The 20220-nt window shown below is 45.8% G+C and overlaps 1 protein-coding gene across 1 annotated transcript in view; it reads right to left on the reverse strand.

Moving 5' to 3' along the window:
- The window catches only part of LOC103186007 (EF-hand calcium-binding domain-containing protein 4A), a 29543-nt gene extending 9964 nt beyond the window's left edge, over positions 1–19579 (reverse strand). The window contains exons 1-10 of the mRNA XM_042341334.1: positions 19413–19579; positions 10978–11217; positions 8339–8450; positions 7632–7794; positions 5179–5325; positions 4579–4669; positions 3092–3187; positions 1643–1829; positions 1151–1238; positions 149–203 (exon numbers count right to left, since the gene is read on the reverse strand). Of these exons, the coding sequence (XP_042197268.1) occupies positions 149–203; positions 1151–1238; positions 1643–1829; positions 3092–3187; positions 4579–4669; positions 5179–5325; positions 7632–7794; positions 8339–8450; positions 10978–11169 (1131 nt within the window). The 5' untranslated portion in view covers positions 11170–11217; positions 19413–19579. The remainder of the gene's footprint in view (positions 1–148; positions 204–1150; positions 1239–1642; positions 1830–3091; positions 3188–4578; positions 4670–5178; positions 5326–7631; positions 7795–8338; positions 8451–10977; positions 11218–19412) is intronic.
- Between the last annotated feature and the right edge of the window lie 641 nt (positions 19580–20220).

Here is a 20220-nt window from a genome sequence, read left to right on the forward strand (position 1 = left end):
TCACAAGGATCACACAATGCTGATCTGCGCTGGGCTGCTATGGTTTACACTGTGTCCAGGGAACATAATGTGGGACCACAGGGATGCGATGGCCACAACAGCAGCTGCGGGCAGGTTTGTGTATCGGAACTCGCTTTTTGAGACTAACCAGCTTCCTGGCTTCGAACGCGTCCCTCTCATCTCGCAGCTTCTTGTTCATCTCCCTGAGCAAAGAAGGAAAGTAAGAACGAACAAATGGAACACATCAGCCTCTTGGTACACAGCGAAGTCCCACAAAAAGCTAGCAAGTGCAGGATAGCTTGATCTGCAGCTCTGTTAGCCAGGACATTCTCTTTCCGAAGAGGGGATAGGACCTCGGTTTTAACGTCTCATCCATAAAAATCCACCGCTGACAAAACAGCTGCCTATGCAGCCCTCCGACACCCCCGCCCCCCCCCCCCCGAACCTGCAATGGACTGTCAGCCTAGAAAATAGGCTCAAGTCTAGATCTAGGGGTTAGAACCCACAACCTTCTGACCCAGAGGGGAGAGTGGTACAAAATCAGAGCTGAGCTAATCAAAAGGGTCATGTCACAGTCCGAGATACCGATCAGTGGGTGATTGAGTGAAATGCACCCTTGCGTTGTGCGGTCAGTTGCATCAAGTAAACGTGAATGAACATTGATCAAATCCTCCTTATTGAACAGCCACTGGAGCAAATTTTTTAAAAAAAATCCACATCAGCTCTGCAAGCTATGGATTAATCGTCTACAGCTCCATTATACTGCTGAGCTGCAAGGCTTTGATGCTCTTGCAATTAATGAGGAAATCCGAACAAAGGCCGCTATGTTATTGCCTGGCACTTGCAGAGTTTATTTCACCAAACTGTTAATATTCACTTAAAGCCTGTTCTCCTCCCTGCACACGCACTCACACGCGCACGCATACACTAATTCTCTTTCTACAGGTTAATCTCCAGCAGTTACCCCAATGCAGCTCTGGTATCCCTCAAGCCTTGGCTCTCGCCAACCCAAGCATAAGGCTCTGACAGATGTAAAGGCTAAGCTTGTGGATAGTGGGATATGAATCAATGGATCGCAAGGACTTTGGGCTGTTGGTCAAAGGGTCATAAAGTTTCAATCCATGCATGGAAAACAAAATCTGGTAATTACCTGAGAAGTTCCAGCTGCCTCAAGAGACTCTCTTTCTCCTTCTGCATGTTCTTCGACACCTTCAGAACATCTCTGTGGCAGACAAAGACTCCTTTTTAGTGGCTCAAACAGTCCACGTCCGTAGCAACAACTTGCATTCATATACAACAGCAACAAAATTACATTTATAAAGCACCTTTCACGACAGGAGGACATCCCAAGGTGCTGAACAGTCGGGGATCAGTAGCATCCTTTGGTTTTGGAGTTATTTTATAGTGACAGGGTTGAATACTTCTGTGCAGATCATTGCTGTGGAATCTAATCAACTGGGCTGCTTTGGCTTGTAGCTGTAAAGGATTGTAGATCAGCAAGACTATGGAATTCTTTTGCCCGAGCTTTGGTGACTTCCCAAGATGGCCAATGTTACCCTGGACCTCAGCAGGGATTGAAGGCAGGTCAATCGTTCACAATGCTAATTGATGGCATTCGGTGAGGTTTAAAAAAAAAGTCTACCTGGCCTTCTGATGATGTTCGTGCTCAATCTCCTTTGAAGAATGCGGAGGTTGGTGTGAGCGGCCTCCAGCTCCTGCCTTGACCTGTCCAGCTGGTCCTGGAGGTCTTCGTTCACGTGCCTCAGTTGCTCGTTCTGCATCCTGGTCTCAGCTTGTTCATAGTTCAGGTCCTTGATCTGATTTTCCAACTGCAGGTCACAGCAGAATAATCAATCAATCAATCCATCAATCAATAATTAAATAATAATTAAATAATAATCCTTGCATTTGATACAGCGCCTTATCACGTCTTCAAGACGTCTCAAAGCTCTTCACAGAATATACTGTAAAGAGAATTGACTGTATATTTAGTTGGCAAAACGCAGCAGCCAATTACACACAGCAGCGTCCCACAAACAGTCGTGGATTAAGTGACCAAATTATCATTTTAAAGATTTTTTTTTGAAGGGTTTATTACCCCCGGTAAAGCGATCCACCAATCAACTAACAACTGAGTTCCTAGTAACTGCTAGGATAGAACAATTTAGAGTTATAATTCATTTAACAAAATAAGAACATTTTTGTCCATCCAATCGTTTCCTTTTAATAATGAGTATCCCACCACCACCCCTCAAAAAAAACCCTACAAATATACGTTATTTTCCCTCTCTCCATCATCCCACAAGTTTCTTTCCTTCAACAATCTGGGCTGATCTACTCTCCCACCTTTAAGATAATAAGAAGCTCGGAAGACAAATGTGTATTTAAAAGAAGAGGGCAGTAGGTCTATTCATTACTCGGTAAATATTTACTAAGTGCAGCTTCAGCTGAATGTTAGTCTCCATGGAGACATTCGCCCACTCATTCCCTCGCTCGCTTGCTCTCTGCCAAGGCTGGTGCTTCTTGTCTGAGTAGGTCAGGGTTCCCCTTACAATGGTCTGAGGGCTACTGGGCTGTGACAGATGAGAATGGAGAGCCCACCTGCCCCCTCCAGGCTTCTCACACAACGTGTTAACCACCAGGCGATGGAATTGTTTGCTTTGAGGGGAATCTTTCCTTGATAATAATCCTTGCATTTGATGCAACTCCTTATGGCGCCTTTGAGGAGTCTCAAAGCGCTTCACAGTCTGTACTGTAAAGTGAATTGACTGTATGTTTTGTGGGCAAAGCGGGCTCGAAGGGCAATTCATTCGGGGAGGGAATCAGGCGGTTGGGGGGAGGGCGGGTGGATGGGTGGGGGGGGTGGAAGAGAAGGGAGAAAGTACCTTGGAGATTTTTTTGTAAAAGCCCAATTCACCTGTCTCAGTTGATCTTTTTTAAATTTAGGCACAAACTATAGACGTCTAAGTAACAGTAAGAGGCCACTCGAACCATTCTATCCTGTGACACTCTTTACGATGTGGTAAGGCGCCACCACAAATGCAAGGAATATTATTATTATTTTTATTAATATGTAGTATTGCAAACATACCTTTCTGTGTCTCTGAATGATGTTCTCCAGGTCCTGCTCTTTGTTTTTGAGCTCGCGCTTCAGATGATGATTCCAGCCACTGTGTTTGGACATATCCTGGAGGAACACACCATCATCTCAGCATCAAGCAGCACGATGGGGTGGGGAGAGCGACTTATACACACTGCCTCTCTCCACTCACAGCCACTCCTGCTACTCAGTGTATCAGCTTGGTGTCTGTGTGTCAGCCTGGCTCAGTTGTTAGCACTCTCGTCTCCAAGTCAGAAGGTTGTGGGTTCAAGCTCCACATTGGGACTTGGACTCGCATAATCTAAGCTGACACTCCATGTGAATGGCCTTGTTTGACCATAAATACATAGAATTATTACCCTGGAAAAGCAATCCGCCAATCGACTAACAACCGGGTTCCTACTTACTACTAGGTAAACAGAGGCGTGTGGAGTAAGGAAACTTGCTCAATGTTTCACCCTGCCCGGGAATCAAACCCAGGTCCCCTACCCATCAAGGCTTTGCCAATTTGAAATCAATGTGGCTTGAGGCCAGCTGGCACAACTCACCCCAGAGGTAAACTGTTTTAAGATATACCACGTCTGTGATCAATACTGCATGGTTTGTCTTTGTGGAGTTTCTGTCTGTTATGCACATTACACATTGATTTTGGAAAAGGTTCCCATCTCCCAAAAAACATCCACTGGGCAATTATTTACACTGGGAGGAGGTGGGGGGGTGGGGGCTAACTTGCAATGTTTACTAAAAAGGATGGGAAGTGTTAACTGGAGCTTCCACTTCTCCATCTAATGTGCAAAGCGGTTCTCGGCGATTTCTGAAACCAGTCGGAATGTGAAAGGTTGGAGATATTTGGGCTTTTTTTTTGCAGCGAACAGCACCAATTAGGCAGTGAATTTAATGGAAAATTGCGGTTATAGGAACATAGGAAAACAGGAGCAGGTCATTCAGCCCATCCAGCCTGTTCCAATAATTCTTGGCGTCTTGCCGATTGATAAGACGATATGAAATGCAAAGATTTTATTATTACTATACACTCTTGATAACTCGCCGGGTGCAGTTTGTGTGAGGCAGGAGAATAGAGGTCCCCGTCTGTCCGTTCTCATTAATCTCAAACAGTAAATGACACCTCGTCACGTCCGGGGGGTAAAAAAAATGAGACATTAGCAGGTATTTAATTCCAAGAAACTGTTTAGCACACTTCCAATCTCTCTTTATTTTACAGCCATTCAAACGATGAGACCTTAATCCCATCAGTCTAGTGCTGTGCCAAAACCAGGCTTAAGAGTCTGATCCCAATGTCTACTGAAGGCTGGAGGCACCAAAGCCTTGATTGGAGTGATGATAATAATAATAATCCTTGCATTTGATATAGCGCCTTATCGTGCCTTCCAGATATCGCTTCACAGAATATACTGCAAAATGAATTGACTGCATATTTTATACAGAATCTTAATCTTCGGAATTAATCAATCAGTTACCTGACTCAGAAGCTTCTCCTTTTCTCTCTTAATCTGTTGTTCCATTTCTTCATACAGACCCTGCACCTCTCGGTCATGGTCGCTCTCCCTCCTGCACCCAATCCATCAATCAATCAATCAATCAAAATAATCTATCACAATAATCATAATAAACCTCACATTTTGAAATTGAACCATATCACGTCATTGATGCACCTCAAAGCACTTCTCAGTGTAGTGGGTAAAGTGTAGTGACTAGTGACTGTGTATAGGCGAAAACTCCTTCTTCTTGGCTAACACTGGCCTGCATCACATCGCGCCCACCAACCCAACCCGCCCACCCCTTCCTCCCTCCCACCCACAGCCGATTCACTGCACCATGGGGCGGACCAGCTTTCAGCCATTCTACCCCCCCCCCCCCGCACTCTGACCTCCATCATGGAGTCTCTCCACCTCACTGCTTTAAAGCCCGCTTCAAACCCCATCCTTTTGACCGCACTCTCAGCCACCTTTCCCCACCATCCTCAGCTCCCTCCCCACAGCTCAGGCTCCCAGTCTGCTGTGCAAATCTACTCCGAGACATACTTGTGACCATATAAAATGTACGGTTGCTGAGGTTACCGTTTCAGGGCCTGCTCTATGCTCTCTCGGTCCTGTTGGAACTCAAGGATGCGAAAGGAAACTTTGGACAAGAACTCTTCGAAGTTTGCCAGTAATTCCGGCCGATCTCTCCGCAATCTGGTCCACAGCTGCCGTACTTCGCTCTGGCTAGGAACGGAGACAAGAGGTTTATTAATTTTATTTATTTTGTGGGTTGGGAGGGGCTGCGAAATCAAGAATGAGACAAAGACCTTATGCCTTATTCATAAAACAAATTGAAACCCAAAGGCTAGACACTTAATAACAAGTTAATTAACTCCTTCTGTGGGACAGTAATACTCATGTGTTTCTCCCACAAAATATTCATTCACTACACTGTATATTCTGTGAAGCACTTGGAAACGTCTCGAAGATGTGATTAAGGCAAGGATCAAATGCAAGGATTATTATTATTATAGTCCATTGAGCTTGTTCAGTTATATGGTTACATCACGTCAGATCTCTTAAACCAATTTCCCTTTGCCTTTCCCCCATGTGATTCTATGAGGACAAGTTTGCAGGGCTATGGGGAGAGCGTGGGATTGATTTGAATAGCTCTTTTCAAAGAGCCAATGGGCCAAATGGCCTCCTTCTGTAATAATAATATTCCTTGCATTTGACATAATAATAATAATAATCCTTGCATTTGATATAGCGCTTTTCACGTCTTCTAGACGTCTCAAAGCGCTTCACAGAATATACTGTAAAGTGAATTGACTGTATATTTGTGGGCGAAACTGTATTCCTTCACAAGTATCTAGATGTCTAAACATTCCAATGGATTCAGCATCTTCTCAGCCTGTTTACTTGACCCAACGTATGGTGTTAACTTGACATTGCAATTCTGGCCGACAGGTAAAATCGTTCACTCTCTATATGGCTGTTTGTGGCACGTTGCTGTGTACAAACTGACTGCCCACAAAAACATGCAGTCACTGCAATTTACAGTGTATCCTGTGAAGCACTTTGAGACGTTCTCCCAATGTAAAAGGCACTATACAAAAAATAACAGCAAATTGCATTTATATGGTGCCTTTCACGTTGGAGGATGTCCCAAGACGCTGGACAATGAGGGGTTTGCACCCAAGCTGGGAATCAGAGAGGGTGCAAATAATAATAAATAATAATAATCTTTGCATTTGATATAATGCCTTATCACGTCTTTGAGACGTCTGAAAGCGCTTCACAGAATATACTGTAAAGTGAATTGACTGTGTATTTTGTGGGCGAATGTAAATGAATAAAGAAAAATAAGTGTAAGTGTAATTACCAAATGTAAGGACCATCATATTATTATTATTCTCTCATTTCAGTACAATAGAAATAAACACGTATTGTTAATAGAAATAAATACTTATGTGACATTGAATCTGCCTCTAGGTCAAAGCTACACAGCTCTTCACAGCCAATTTGAATTGAAGGATGCAAATTCATTGGAATCTTTCTACATCGAGTCCAGGTGCACCTTATTGCATAACTAACCTTGGGATGTCCTCCTGACGTGAAAGGCTCTATATAAATGCAATTTGCTGTTGTTTGTTATATAGCGCCTTTTATGTTGGGAGGATGTCTCAAAGTGCTTCACAGGATGTGCTGTAAATTGAATTTTCGAGTCATGCCTACAATAGCAATACAGAATCCTTACACTTGATGTGGAGAGTTCCATGTCGGGTGGATATCTTAAAGGTATTCACAGGATACACTGGAAAGTGTAGTGACTGTATTTTGTAAGGCAAACAAACTGGAGTGCCTGCCTAGGCTATGACTAGAACACAATCTCGACTGGTGCATCAAGAGGGTAATGAAGGCAAAGGGAGAGAAGTCAGAGAGCAAAAATCCTACTCAAGGTGCGGACACTCGCTGCTATGCTGGGGCAAGGGAATGAGTATTTTGTCTTAACATTGGAAAATAGCCCTCATGTAAACATAGGCTTGGCAGCGCTCTGAACTAGTGCAATAAGCTGTCCTCTGATGACACTATGTCCTGATTGAGAAGGAACACGCAACGTGAGGCATACAAAACCACCAGGTGTCTGCAATGCAGCAACCATGTCATGAATTGTGCACAAAGGTTTGACCTTGGGAGCTAAGGGACAAGTGTGACCACAATGCTACTAACTTTCTAAAGTAAAGGGCGAAATGTTGGTCAAGCTTCCTTACTCCACGCGCCTCTATTTACCAGCAGCAAGTAGGAACCCGGTTGTTAGTCGATTGGCGGATCACGTTCCAGGGGGTAATAATCCCTCCAAAAAATAATAAATAATAATTTGGTCACTCAATCCACGACTGTCTGTGGGACACTGTTGGACGCAATTGGCTGTTGCGTTTTGCCCACAAAATATACAGTCAATTAACTTTACAGTTAATTCTGTGAAGAGCTTTGAGATGACTCGAAGACATGATAAGGCGTCATATCAAACTATTATTATCACTCACTCTTTAAACACCTGCGAGGCTCCCAGGTGCTGCATCATGGAACAGAATCGGTCCTCTTCCTCGTCGTCCATCATGTCCAGGTCATCTGACTCGAACGTTTCCTCGTAGCTGGAGTTCTCCAGGCTCCCCCGCTCTGTAACGATCTCAACTCCGATGTACTGACCTGAGAAGAGACAACGTGACAGGCTACTCTCCACCGCGAGGAGAAGGACAGGAGATCGCCGGAGAGGTTCGTGTTTGTGCGACTCCAAGTTATGACCAAGTTTAATCCTCCAACCACTCCCCAGGCTTTACCTGGGAACATTTTTTTTTAATCTAAGGCAGATTCCTATCTAGAGCTAAGAGTAATACTGTACGTGATGCTTATATATATATAGGGTAATATCCCACTGTGTGTTCCTCTAGCGAGTCCATAGTATTATATCAAAGTATTAAAGAGGGTCGCAGCCAGTTTTTATTTGGAAACTTAAGTGCTCCAAGACCCCGTCCAGCGTGACAGGCGCTTTCTAAACTCAAGATGTTGTTGAAGAAACTTGTCCAGAGCCTTTGCTCCTCTGAACCACGGGGTTTATGCTCGTAGATTGGCTTAGTGCCATTGTCTCAGGTACGGCGAGGTCACACAGGTGGAAGGACGGACGGCCACCTCTCCCGCCCTCAGAACTCGTGTCACGGGATTTCCTGACGCACGACACCGCTCTGAGACGTACCCAGCCCCTGGCTGAATTCCACCGGCGTCAGGTAGCCGTTCCTGTCCTGGTCCAGGCTGTCAAACACCGCTTCCAACTGATCCGGGGTCAGGGGCAACTCATTCTGCAGCCTCTGCAACAACCCAAAGGGAAAGGTCAGAGTTACAACAGCTTCCAGCAACTGGGTGGGGGGGCGCGGAGAAAGAGGTTGGAGTTGGGATTAGGTAATAAGAATAACACTTGCATTTGACACAGGGCCTTTTATGTCAAGCTGACATCTTGAAACGCTTCACTGGATTTTCTGTAAAGTGTAGTGTCTGTGTCGTTTTGTAGGCGAACGCAGCAGGGGCTAATTTGCACACAGCAACGTCACCCACAAATATCCAGAGGGGAACGATCTGAGGGGATTGTCGGCCAGGACACTGGGAGAGACACGCCCAATAGTTGCTGAACAAGCTGAAGGCCAATTTCAGGACAGACTCCAGGAGGTATTTCTTTACTTAGAAGGTAATCGGTAAAGCTCTCTGAGATGCTCCCCTGCGTGAGAGCCGCTATATAAATGCAAGTTGTTGTTGTTGTTGTAATTAACGCCCGGAACAGGTTGAGGTCAGCAAACTGAACTTATTTAAGAAATAGCTCGATGCTGTGATGGGTAGGCCTGATATTAAGGAGAGACAAAATCAAATGGGCCAAAAGGTCTTCTACATCTGAACTCAGCTTGTGATGAGCCATTCCTCTCAAGGGAGGGGAAGCGTAGGAAACTGATGGGGTCGTGGTGGGAGTGGTGGGGGGGGAGGGTTGTAAGCAATATCGCTCTAAAACTGACAAGCTCGAAGAGGGTTAGTTCAACAACAGCTACGTTTTGTAAGGCTGTTGTGTAGAAGGTAGACAGACAGACAGAGAGACAGAGAGACAGACAGACAGACGTTGAGGAAACAAGAACACGCTTCCAAAAAACACACACACAAGCTGCACAATAGACGAGCAAATAGCCACAAGGCTTGCCAGGAAACCCCTTTTATTCACGTTAGTTTCCAAGTTAAATGAACAATAACTTCACGGTAATGACTTCCTACATGATTTTTTAAAAAAATATATATGTATAACATGGTTTCCTCTGGTTGGCAGAGGAATGAACCGAAACATCCTCACAATAACTTTACCCCACCTCAAAAAAAGAAGCTGAGATCAAAGGAGTTGAAAACCTGCTAAACAGTACGAGTTGTGATAGGATAACATAACATAACATGTAGGAGCAGGAGGAGGCCATTCGGCCCTTCAAGCCTGTCCCGCCATTCAATCATGGCTGATCTTCTAATCTAACTCCAGCTAATACCATAACCCTACCTTATCCCCATATCCCTTAATCCCTTTTGCAATAAGAAATATATCTATCTCAGTCTTGAATATGTTCAAGGACAGCCCTTTGGGGTAGTGAGTTCAAATGGATGTCGCTAAGAGACAACAAAGACTGTACAGCACGGAAAAGAGTCACTCGGCCCAACTAGTCTGTGCCGGTGTTTATACTCCCTAAGAGACTGTGCCTATTCCTTACTGCCTTGCGTATCCGTCGATTCCCCAACATACACAGAGCTGAGCCCCGTTTTAACAAGAGAGTTGGGTCCAGAAAATACCAGCCAGCGTCATAGGCATCACACACGTCCGCAGAAAGGTGGCCGGCTTCCCTCGCTTGAAAAAAAAAGAAATGACTTCCAGATCAACGGGTCACTCGCAACATCTCTTCCCGTCACACGCTCAGAGCCAGGAAGTGACCCAGAAGTCGTCCTTTTTTTTATATAAGTGGTCGGTGTCTTGAAAGGTTCAGGGAAATGTCACCTCGATCACGGTATAAGAGAAATCGGGTTATAACCGGGTTCCACCGTACATCAGTGAATAGTATTATTATTATTAGCTCCGGATTAAGCACTTTGGAGTCCGTTGAGGAGTATTAGCTTGCAAGCCCTTAATCTAGGAATTGTTCCTGGGAGAGGCTGTTTAACTGAAGGAAGTATTCGGAAGTCGCTTGCGTTCAAACAGTCTGTCACATCTGTGAGCTGGAGAGCAGGACATTCATTCCTGGTTCCCAGCGGGTCCCTTAAGCCTTTATAAAAACAAACTTGCAGCAGCTGGGAGGCTGAAAGTCTCTGAAGCATTTAAACATTTCCCCGTTCGGCTTCAGAGGCAGAACGTTGCTCAAGTCCCGAATCTGCGCAGCGAGTGGCTTCTTTCATTATTGTACATTATTATTAATGAAATCCACAGGGAGGCAGAGTGAGGTGTGGGGGGGATGGGAACAAACTGAGAGAGCAAATGCAATGCAAATGCAAAGACTAGCAACCCCTCCCCCCTCCCCCCCCAAAAAAAGGAGAGGTGTTGTTCTCCGTGGCTACAACAAGACCAACTTGCATTTATATATTGGCCCTCACGCAGGGTAGTGTGTCCCAGAGAGCTTGACAGTGGCTGAGCCTGACACTGAGTTGACCGTAGCCACCGTCAAAGAGGAAGGTCTTTAGGCCCGACCTGAAGATGGGGAAGGAAGGAGCAAGGCGGAGAGAGATGGAGGAAGAGTGTTCCAGAGTTTTGGGGTGTAGTGGCCACCGCCTCAGAGACAAACACATCACAGTAACTAACGATCCCCAGACCCGGTTGCTCGAGGTTACCTGCATGTCCCGCTTGGTGATGAAGCCGTTTCCCTCTTTGTCACACAATTGGAAGAGTTCCCGAGCTTTCTCCAGCATCTGGTGCCGAGCCTCGTTGCCCGACTCCGTGTTTGCCCCGGCTGCGGCGTTCCCGGTCGCCCCCACATCCTGCACGCCCCAGGGGCTGGCCAACGTGCGCCTCCTGCTGGCCATTCCGCCTCTGTATCTCGCTCTGTCTCTCGCCACGGACCCCAGCGTGCGCTGTGAGGAGCAACAACGAGTGTGAGCTAGCGAGCGAGCGTGTGTGTGTGTGTGCGCATCACTGAGGTTTGTGAGATGAGGCACCATCGCTTAGCAACAGCTCACTAACGACTCTCCGACAAACGCAGTCATTGAGCGTCAGGCCGAAAGGTCCAGCCGGAATGAACGGGAAGAACAAGGGACGGCAACGCAGGTTGTACAGACACATCAGCTTTGACAGACAGGGGATGCACAATCCAGGTGGTTCACAAAGTCCTGTTACTCCCCCACCCACCCACCCACTTTTTTTTCTTCTTCTTACAATTAATTTTTATTTCCTATTGCAGTTGAGTCGACCGTAACAATGTCTTGATACCAGTAACTTCCTCCTCGCTGACTCCATCCACTTCACGCAAGATGTGGCCCTGAAAATGATGGTGCTCACACTCACACACACTCACGCGCACTCACGCTGATCCTCTGGACGTCTCAGTGCAGTTAAAACACCGAATTCAATGAAGCACTTCTAAACGCATTGCTCATCATTCTCGCACATGTTTCAGTTGTTGGTCAGTGCATTCCAGACAAAAAAAACAACGCATGGGGGTTAACAGGACTTTGGGAACACCCTCTTAGATGGAAGTTCAGGGTTAGGTTAGTTGAGTTTCGCTGACGTGGCTGGTGTTCTGATCTGCCTGGTTGCCTCCTGCTCTGTGAGAATGCGCCCATCAGGGGCACAGAGCTCAGAGCAAACCTGTTAATGAATAGCACGATCATGAGAAGAACACCAGCCTCAACACAAGCGACGGCTGTTTATATTGTGTGGGAAGTCCAAATATTTCTTGGGGTGGTGGGCGGGGGGGCGGTTTCCAGAAAAGCGAACGATGTGCATTAAAAAAAAGTTGGAAGGACCCTTGGGGATACGTGAATAGCTGCTGCACCCTCACTGGGCAAGGGTGGGTGGGGGGTGGGGAGTGAGAAAGAGAGGGATAGAGTGAGAGAGAGAGAGAGAGAGAGAGAGGGAAAGGGTTGGGATGTCAAAAGACAAATATTTGGTTGCAACTGCAAGCTAACAGTCCGCATCCTTGTGCTGGTGTTGTGAGGGGCCAAAGGTTCTTGTAATTAAGGGCAGGAACAAACAGTGATAACTCAACTCATTGGGTTTTCAGGAATTGGATGAATTCCTCAGCTGAGTGAGGAGCGTTGGTTAAATAGAGGTCACTGAAACCCAGCCAACACTCTATCCCACCTGGGACCGTCATGACCTTACTTCCAAAATTGGCAATCCGTGATGACTTGCCCATGAAATACACAGTCACTCCACTTTACAGTATATTCTGCGAAGCCCTTTGAGATGTCTCAATGACATAAGGGGCTATATCAAATGCAACAATTATTATAATACAAGGTGCTCTCATTCTCCTCCACGCACTTCCAACACACACACACAAGGACTTCTGGGCAGGTTGCCTTTACCTGCTCAATCTTTCAGCGATTAGATAACCCTCGGCTGAATTAGATAACCCTCGAGCCTCTTGCATTGACTTCCAGAGCACAACAGCAGCAGAACATGACTCACAACTACAGAAGTCGCTGTAGACGCAGCGGGTCAGACAGCATCCACGGAGAGAAGAAAAAAAGTTTCAGGTCTATCGCCAAAGGTTTTTGGTAGTAGACTTGAAACGTTCAAGTGATTGACCTGTTGTTTGTTCCAACGGGGACTTCTGTGTTTGGACCAGATTTGCAGTATCTGCAGTACTTTGCTGTTTTTTTTTATGACTTACAACTAACTCGCTGGCACACAGGGCACCTCTCTTAGTTCCTCCCCACTGAACATAACTACAATGGTGAGAGTACACAGCAGGAAGTGCTTTTAGGCTGCTTAAGATTTTAGTCTCTATGGAGTGTTTATTAAAATGAGGTGATAATTCAAGCTCCTGGTGTGTTGGATGTTACACAACTTTCACATCCGCTCAGTACCAGTTACAGTCACACACACACACATCTTACTTATATGCGCACGTAGGTCTCATTCACAAAGCTTCTCGACGGCCTATTGTATCGTTCACTTTTGGGCAGAATGTATGACATTTGGCATTATCTTAATTGTTACTAATTGGTCAACTCGTTACCAAGTGTCACCCTGGCATCTGCGATGGGGTCTCTCCGACACAGAAAGATAAGGTCAAATCATCTCCTACGGTGTCCAAGATTTCTGTGCTATTTTCCCCTCTCTTGCTATCTCCTTCTCTCCTGAAGTCAATGACCTGAGCCTAATAGGATTCTCTGCAGCTGTGATCCACTGGCACCACTCCCAATTGGCCACTCTCTGCCCGCAGGCCTTGGCACTGGATATCTGGGACCAAATCTGCTCATGTCCTTATCCAGCATAACCACACCTGCACCTTTTCCATAGGGGGGAGCGCGAGTGGTAGAGCACTTGGTGGACACAGATCAGGAGCCCTGGCCAATTCCATCTTCCCTACAAATATTGAACGTCCGTGACCTCCCTAAAACCTCACTTTAAATGGGCCGCATCGTTGGAATTCTCCTTCAGGGCCTTGGGAGGTCCTCCCAAGGCTTTATACAAGTGTAATCTTGTTGTTGTTTCTCTTTTACAATAGGGGAAATGTTCCCTCCCTCCTTCCCTCCACCTCTCTCTCTTCTGAAGGAGTCAGTGTCCTGGACCAAGTGCTTTGACACAAGTCACCACAGGGCTGTCGCTGTTTGCTATGGAGGAGTTTCTCCGTTCATTTTGTTTGAGAGCTGCGTTATCACTTCGCAGCTTCCCTAAAGAATAATATTGACCAGGCAAACAACGGTGACATGTGGGTTCATCATCCGTCTTGGAGAGGGGTTGCAGATACTGGAGGTCAGGGCCGCGGACTCCACGTAGGAACTTAAATTAGCTACAAAATACACAGTCGCTGGACAGTAAATCCCGTGAAACGCTTTGAAACATCCTCCCACCACCAGAGGGTCTGTATGAAATAGGAGTCAGGAGGCCGTGGATTCGGATCCCACTTCGGGACTCGAACCCGCAATGCTGACACTCCATTGCGGCGCTGGAGGGGGGGGGTTAAGTTTTTGGAGGCGCCGTCCTTCAGGTGACACGTTAAACCGAGGTCCCATCTGCCTGTTCGAGTGGATGTTAAACGATCCCGCGGCGCTATTTGAAAAGAGAAGGGAGTTTCTCTCTCTCCCGGTGTCCTGTCCCGGGTTAGTTAACGGTTAGAGTGGGGTGGTGGTGGCGGAGGGTTTCCAATTGCGCTGGGCTGTAAGAGGGGCATCCGTTACTGTTCTCCCCACCCCAACCCCACTTGAGAATGAACCTGCGCTGTGAGAACCTCTGTGTAACGTCAGTGTCAGTGTACAGGCCAGTGCTTTGGGATGTCCTCCTGACGTGAAAGGCGCTATCCAAATGGCCTGGGAGGAGTGGGGGGGGGAGGGGGGGGTGGGTGTTCCTCGCTCCAATACTGTTAAACTCACAATAAAACTTTCAAACTTTCAAAGCATTAAGACTGTGGAATTGGATCTCTATCAATCTGTAACTGATGCAAAGGTTGCATTTACAGCTTTCTTGGAACAATTGGTAATGATTGACCGACTGTTGGACTGACTGATAAAGCAATTCGGATGCTTTTGAACACGGAAATACTGCCTAAACACACACAGTTCCATTAACTGCCCACCTTTCCCAATCTTATTTTAAGTCACTTTACGCCTCCACCCTCCATTACTCAATCTCCAGCGACAGCTCGCCTGCGCTCTCCTACTCACTCCTACCTCCGCCACACCACCTTCTGCAAATAAACACCCAAAGCACGTGCCACTACAGCACCAAGTTGAAGCTATGATAAAATGGATTAAACCCTGTGGAGCCATTGCTTCCAATTGTCCATGATGGTCCAAGTGAAAAGACTTGGGTTCGATTCCCGATCAGGGCGAAATATTAGACAAGTTTCCCTACAGAACAACCCTCTGTTTACCTAGCAGTAAGTGGGAGCACAGTTGTTAGTCGATCGGCGGCTTGCATTTCCGGGAATAATAATTCCTTCCCCAAAAAATAGTAATAAAAATTGGTCACTCAATCTACGACTGTTTGTGGGGACGCTGCTGTGCACAATTGGCTGCCGCGTTTCGCCCACAAAATATACAGTCAATTCACTTTACAGTATATTCTGGGAAGCACTTTGAGATGTCGTGAAGACGTGTTAAGGTGCTATATCAAATGCAAGGATTATTATTATTATTAGGTTCGTGGAATGTTCGAGGAGTTTGGTTTGGATACTCTCGAGCAGAGTGATGGGGTTTCTGTGGGCATCTGATCATATTTTTAAAAACTCTCACAGATGAATTGATCAGTCACCTAATGGCAGTTTATGAGTCTTTGCTGCATTTGCCTATAAAAAAAGTCACTACACCTGACAGTAATTACCGTGAAACACTGAGACGTTTCATAGATACATAGAAACAGGAGTAGGCTGTTCAGCCCCTCGAGTCTGTTCCGCCAATTTATAAGATCGTGGTTGATCTGTACCTCAAGTCAGTTACCAGCCCTTGTCCCATATCCCTTAATATCCTGACCCAACAAATATCTATCTACCTCAGTCTTGAAAATGTCAATGGACTTATAAACACAAGCTCCTTTTTATAAAGTGAGGTGGGGGGAGGGGGCGCGGCGAAAACGTAGAGGGGTTCTGTTTGGCTACGCCTTTTAGCATTAAGTAGGCTTCAATAAAAACAGAATTACCAGCAGGTAATTGCACAGATGGGATTAGCAAAGACTGGAAGCTGTGGGGAGATGGAAATGCAATCAGAGGGAATAGCAATTTGAATTAAAATGAATAACAGCCGTTTGATACACTAGGGATTACCACAGAAGATGCATTCGTTTTCAGCCTGTCCGTCCCTACCCCATCACAGGCAGCCCGGGAGCACCATCAACCAAGAATTCCGCCCGCTGCTATCCATTAAAAGTCTCCCGGTGAGATGCTTTTATTTTTGCCTTCCGCAGGGTTTTGATCAACCTTGATGCAGTTGGTGATAGAGTGAGGGGAAGCACTTTTTTTTTTAAATAAATAATCCTTGCATTTGACGTACCGCCTTATCTCGTCGTTGAGACGTCTCAAAGCGCTACGCAGGATACACTGTAAAGTGAATTGACTGTGAATTTTGCGGGCGAAACCCAGCAGCCAATTGCGCACAGCAGCGTCCCCACAAACAGCAATGCAGTGAGTGACCAATTTTATTCAGGGGGATTGTTGGCCAAGACACTGAGTGAGAGAAACTGCCTTTTCTTTTTGAATAGACCTGCGGGATCTTTAAGAGATTCCGTCCGTCCATCCGAACAGTTCTCATCTGAAGGACGGCACCTCCAGCAATGCAACACATCCCCAGTGCTGCACTGGAGTGTCCGCTTAGATCCCAAGTGGGGCTTGAATCCAACAACCTTCTGAATGAGAAGCACGAGCGCTCCGTTTGAAATAACGGGAGCAGTTCTTGGCTCAGTTTGGCAATCCATTTGAACTCCGGTTTCTACACGGGAATGAAAAGCTTTAGTTGTGTGTCAGTCTGGCTCAGTGCTAGGCTCACTGACAGCTGGAGGACATCCTTCCGACATGAAAGGCGTTGTTGTATCAATGTAATTTTGTTATTATTGTTAAGAGAATCCATACTGTACCGAGGGTTTCACAGTGTGGACGCGGGATAAAATCTCTTGTGTTGCTATGGGGGAGGAATGCCCCCAGGATATTACACATCACTGTGTGGAATGGTTGGCTCTGTTCCCTCTTTGTTCAGTCAATCAAGGTTTACGCCTGTGTGCCTTAAGCACACAAAACAAAACACAACACAATAGCTGATCCTTTGCAAAATGCGGATTCATTGCCTCCCAGGGTTGGAAACCAAAGGACAGCAGTAGACACCCAACAATGGCTCAACCATTTGACGTCTTTACTTAACTTCATTCACTCTCAGGGGGAATGGGGAGTGGTTAACTCACTCGCCTCGCAAGCAAGAGAACTTGGGTTCAATTCCAAGGCAGGGACAACCTTAGTCGTGTGCTTACTCCACACTCCTCCATTTACCAAGCAATAAGTAGGAACCCTCTTGTTAGTCGATTGGCTAATAGTTTCCAAGTGTGATAATCCCCTAAAAAAAATTGGTCACTAAATTGGTTGTGTACAGTTAACTGCTGCAGTTAACCAACAAAATATGAATTTCTGGAAATATAGTCTGCCTGATATAGCTGACTGGTATAGACCTCCACAGAGAACCTATCTCAGCCTAAGTTGGAGCCAAAGCAGCAAGAGACAAAAACAGGGAAGGATACTTCTTTCTATTTCATTCTCCTCTCTCAGATGACACTGTCCCCTGAAAGCTCACACATCTCATCGCTACACAACTCACTCCTTACCCAAACACCTAGGAAGCACAAGAAGAAAGAATGGAGTCCTTTGTGGAGTCCTGTAGCTCAGTGGTTAGAGCACTCGCTTTGCAAGCGAGGGACCTGAGTTCAATCCCAGGCAGGTCAGGGCGAAACCTTGGGCAAGTTTCCTTACTCCACACAGAGCCTAATAATAATCCCTCCAAAAAACCCAAAACAATAATTAAATTGGTCATTTTCAATCTACGACTGTTTGTGGGACATTGCTGTGCGCAATTGGCTGCCGTGTTCGCCCACAAATATACAGTCAATTCACTTTACAGTGTGTTCTGTGAAGCGCTTTGGGACGTCCTCCCGACGTGAAAAGCGCTATATCAAATGCAAGGATTATTATTATTAATGTTCATTTTTAAAAGAGCATTTTCTAGGTTAAAAGGTCCTAAAGTGTTTCGGGGGTAATTGGGAGCTAGAAAATAATATCTCGGGACACAGTAAATAGTTTGGGACACAACATGTCAAGTGACTGCCAGGACGATGGAAGGCAAACTAGATGGACCTGCGTCTTCTGCCTAGCAAATTCTTCTGTTCTTAAATGTAGTGACAATGTGGAGTCCTGTAGCTCAGTGGTTAGAGCACTCGCTTTGCAAGCGAGAGACCCGAGTTCAATTTCAGGCAGGTCAGGGCGAAACCTTGGGCAAGTTTCCTTACTCCACACAGAGCCTAATAATAATCCCTCCAAAAAAAACAATAATAAATTGGTCATTTTCAATCTACGACTGTTTGTGGGACATTGCTGTGCGCAATTGGCTGCCGCGTTCGCCCACAAATATACAGTCAATTCACTTTACAGTGTGTTCTGTGAAGCGCTTTGGGACGTCCTCCCGACGTGAAAAGCGCTATATCAAATGCAAGGATTATTATTATAATGTACTTAAAGGCAAACCTGGCAACTGATTTGCACCCAATAAGCTCCCGCAAGCAGTCAGGAGATGGAATGCCCAATTATCTGGAGGATCACTAACATCAGGCGAAACTCCCCGCTATTTCCCAATTGTCTTTACATCAAACCGGCAGACAGAACCTCGGTTTAATGTCCCCGTTGAAGGACAGCACCTCTGATAATGTAACGCTCTCCGCCCCCTCACCCCCAAATCAGGCAAGACTGTGATTTTAAGATTAAACACGGGGCTTGAACTCCACAACTTTGTGACCCAGGGGATAGAAAGGGCACTGCCCGCTGAGTCAAGCCAACACTGGCTACAATCAAGTGAGGTGACCGTTATGTCGAGACACGAGACGAGACAAAAGAAAACTTGCAAGATTTTCAAAAGTTTCTGAATTGAGGCTTCTTTAAGAATTGACCGAATTCTGGACACTGAAATGGTAACAAGTATAAATCTAGCCCCAAGGCAATTTCCCCCCCCTTCGCTCTCTCTTCCCCCCCATTCTCTCTCTCTCTCTTCCCCCCCCCTCTCCCTCTCTCTCTTCCCCTCTCCCAATATCATCTCGTCGTCTTAACTATTACTATTAACAAATGTTAGAAGTACAAGCTTGGGACAGTGGCTTCCACTCAGATGTCTCTCTCTCGCTATATATATATATATACACACACATACACATGTATATATATATTCACGCGTTTTAAACCAAAAGTTCTCCCTGGTTAGTTTGTGAGCAGCCACACATCTTAATGAAAATCTGTCTGCAGAAGGAGAGGGAACCGTTTCCTTATTGGCAGGTCAGCGACTGAACTGGTTTTGCTGCTAATCAATCCGGGCAGCCATGGCAATGAAAGAGACAAAAGTCTTGAACGGCTTGAGGTTCTTACCTGCAATGAACTGCCTTAGAGATTTGTTTGTTGACAGGAGATCAGGGCTGGAGAGCTGCTGTGGGCGATGCGACTCAATCACTCGACTGACTGACTAACTGAGTTGCACCTGTTGCGATCTTTGGATCCAAACTCAATCGTGATCACCTGTAGTCCGGGTTTGGGAGGAGTGCAGGGAGGGAGGGAGAGAGAGAGGGAGGGAGAGAGAGAGCAATCCACTTTTGCAAAGCAGATTAGCTCTATTGTCAGCTGCTCCAGATCTGTAACTTTCCAAGTATGGACGTCAGGAGAGCAAGTGACTTATCGTGTGTGTGTCTCTCCTCTCTCTCTCCTTAGCCTTTTGAACACTGGATCAATCCTGGGAAAGTCTAAACACAAACGCAAAAATATCTAAACTGTGTTTGCGTGCAAATGCCTGGTATCTGTCTCTCTCTCTCTCTCTCTCTTACTCACTGCTATTTACACACAGCGCCTCTGTGAGTGCATATTTGCCTTCTGATTGTATTGTATTGCTTTAAGATTGCTTCCAGCCCCTCTCTTTTTTTCTCTCTCTCTCTCCAGGACACCCCCCAATTTAGATTTGATTGGGTGACTTCACTCCCCCCACTTACAGTTATTGTGACATGTTCTGTCTGTTACTAAGTGTCACCCATTTAAGTCAACAGCAGCTTCAATTACTATTTAATCTCTCAATCAATGTTATGTATCTTCTGGTTATGATTTGAATAACTGCTTATAATTGAAACCCATTCAGGGACTGAATATTTCCAAATAATCCCCATTCAATCTCCTGAGAATTTTTTTTTGT

Source organism: Callorhinchus milii, unplaced genomic scaffold, assembly GCF_018977255.1.
Source record: "Callorhinchus milii isolate IMCB2004 unplaced genomic scaffold, IMCB_Cmil_1.0 Scaffold17, whole genome shotgun sequence".
In the NCBI taxonomy this organism is placed as follows: Eukaryota; Metazoa; Chordata; class Chondrichthyes; order Chimaeriformes; family Callorhinchidae; genus Callorhinchus; species Callorhinchus milii.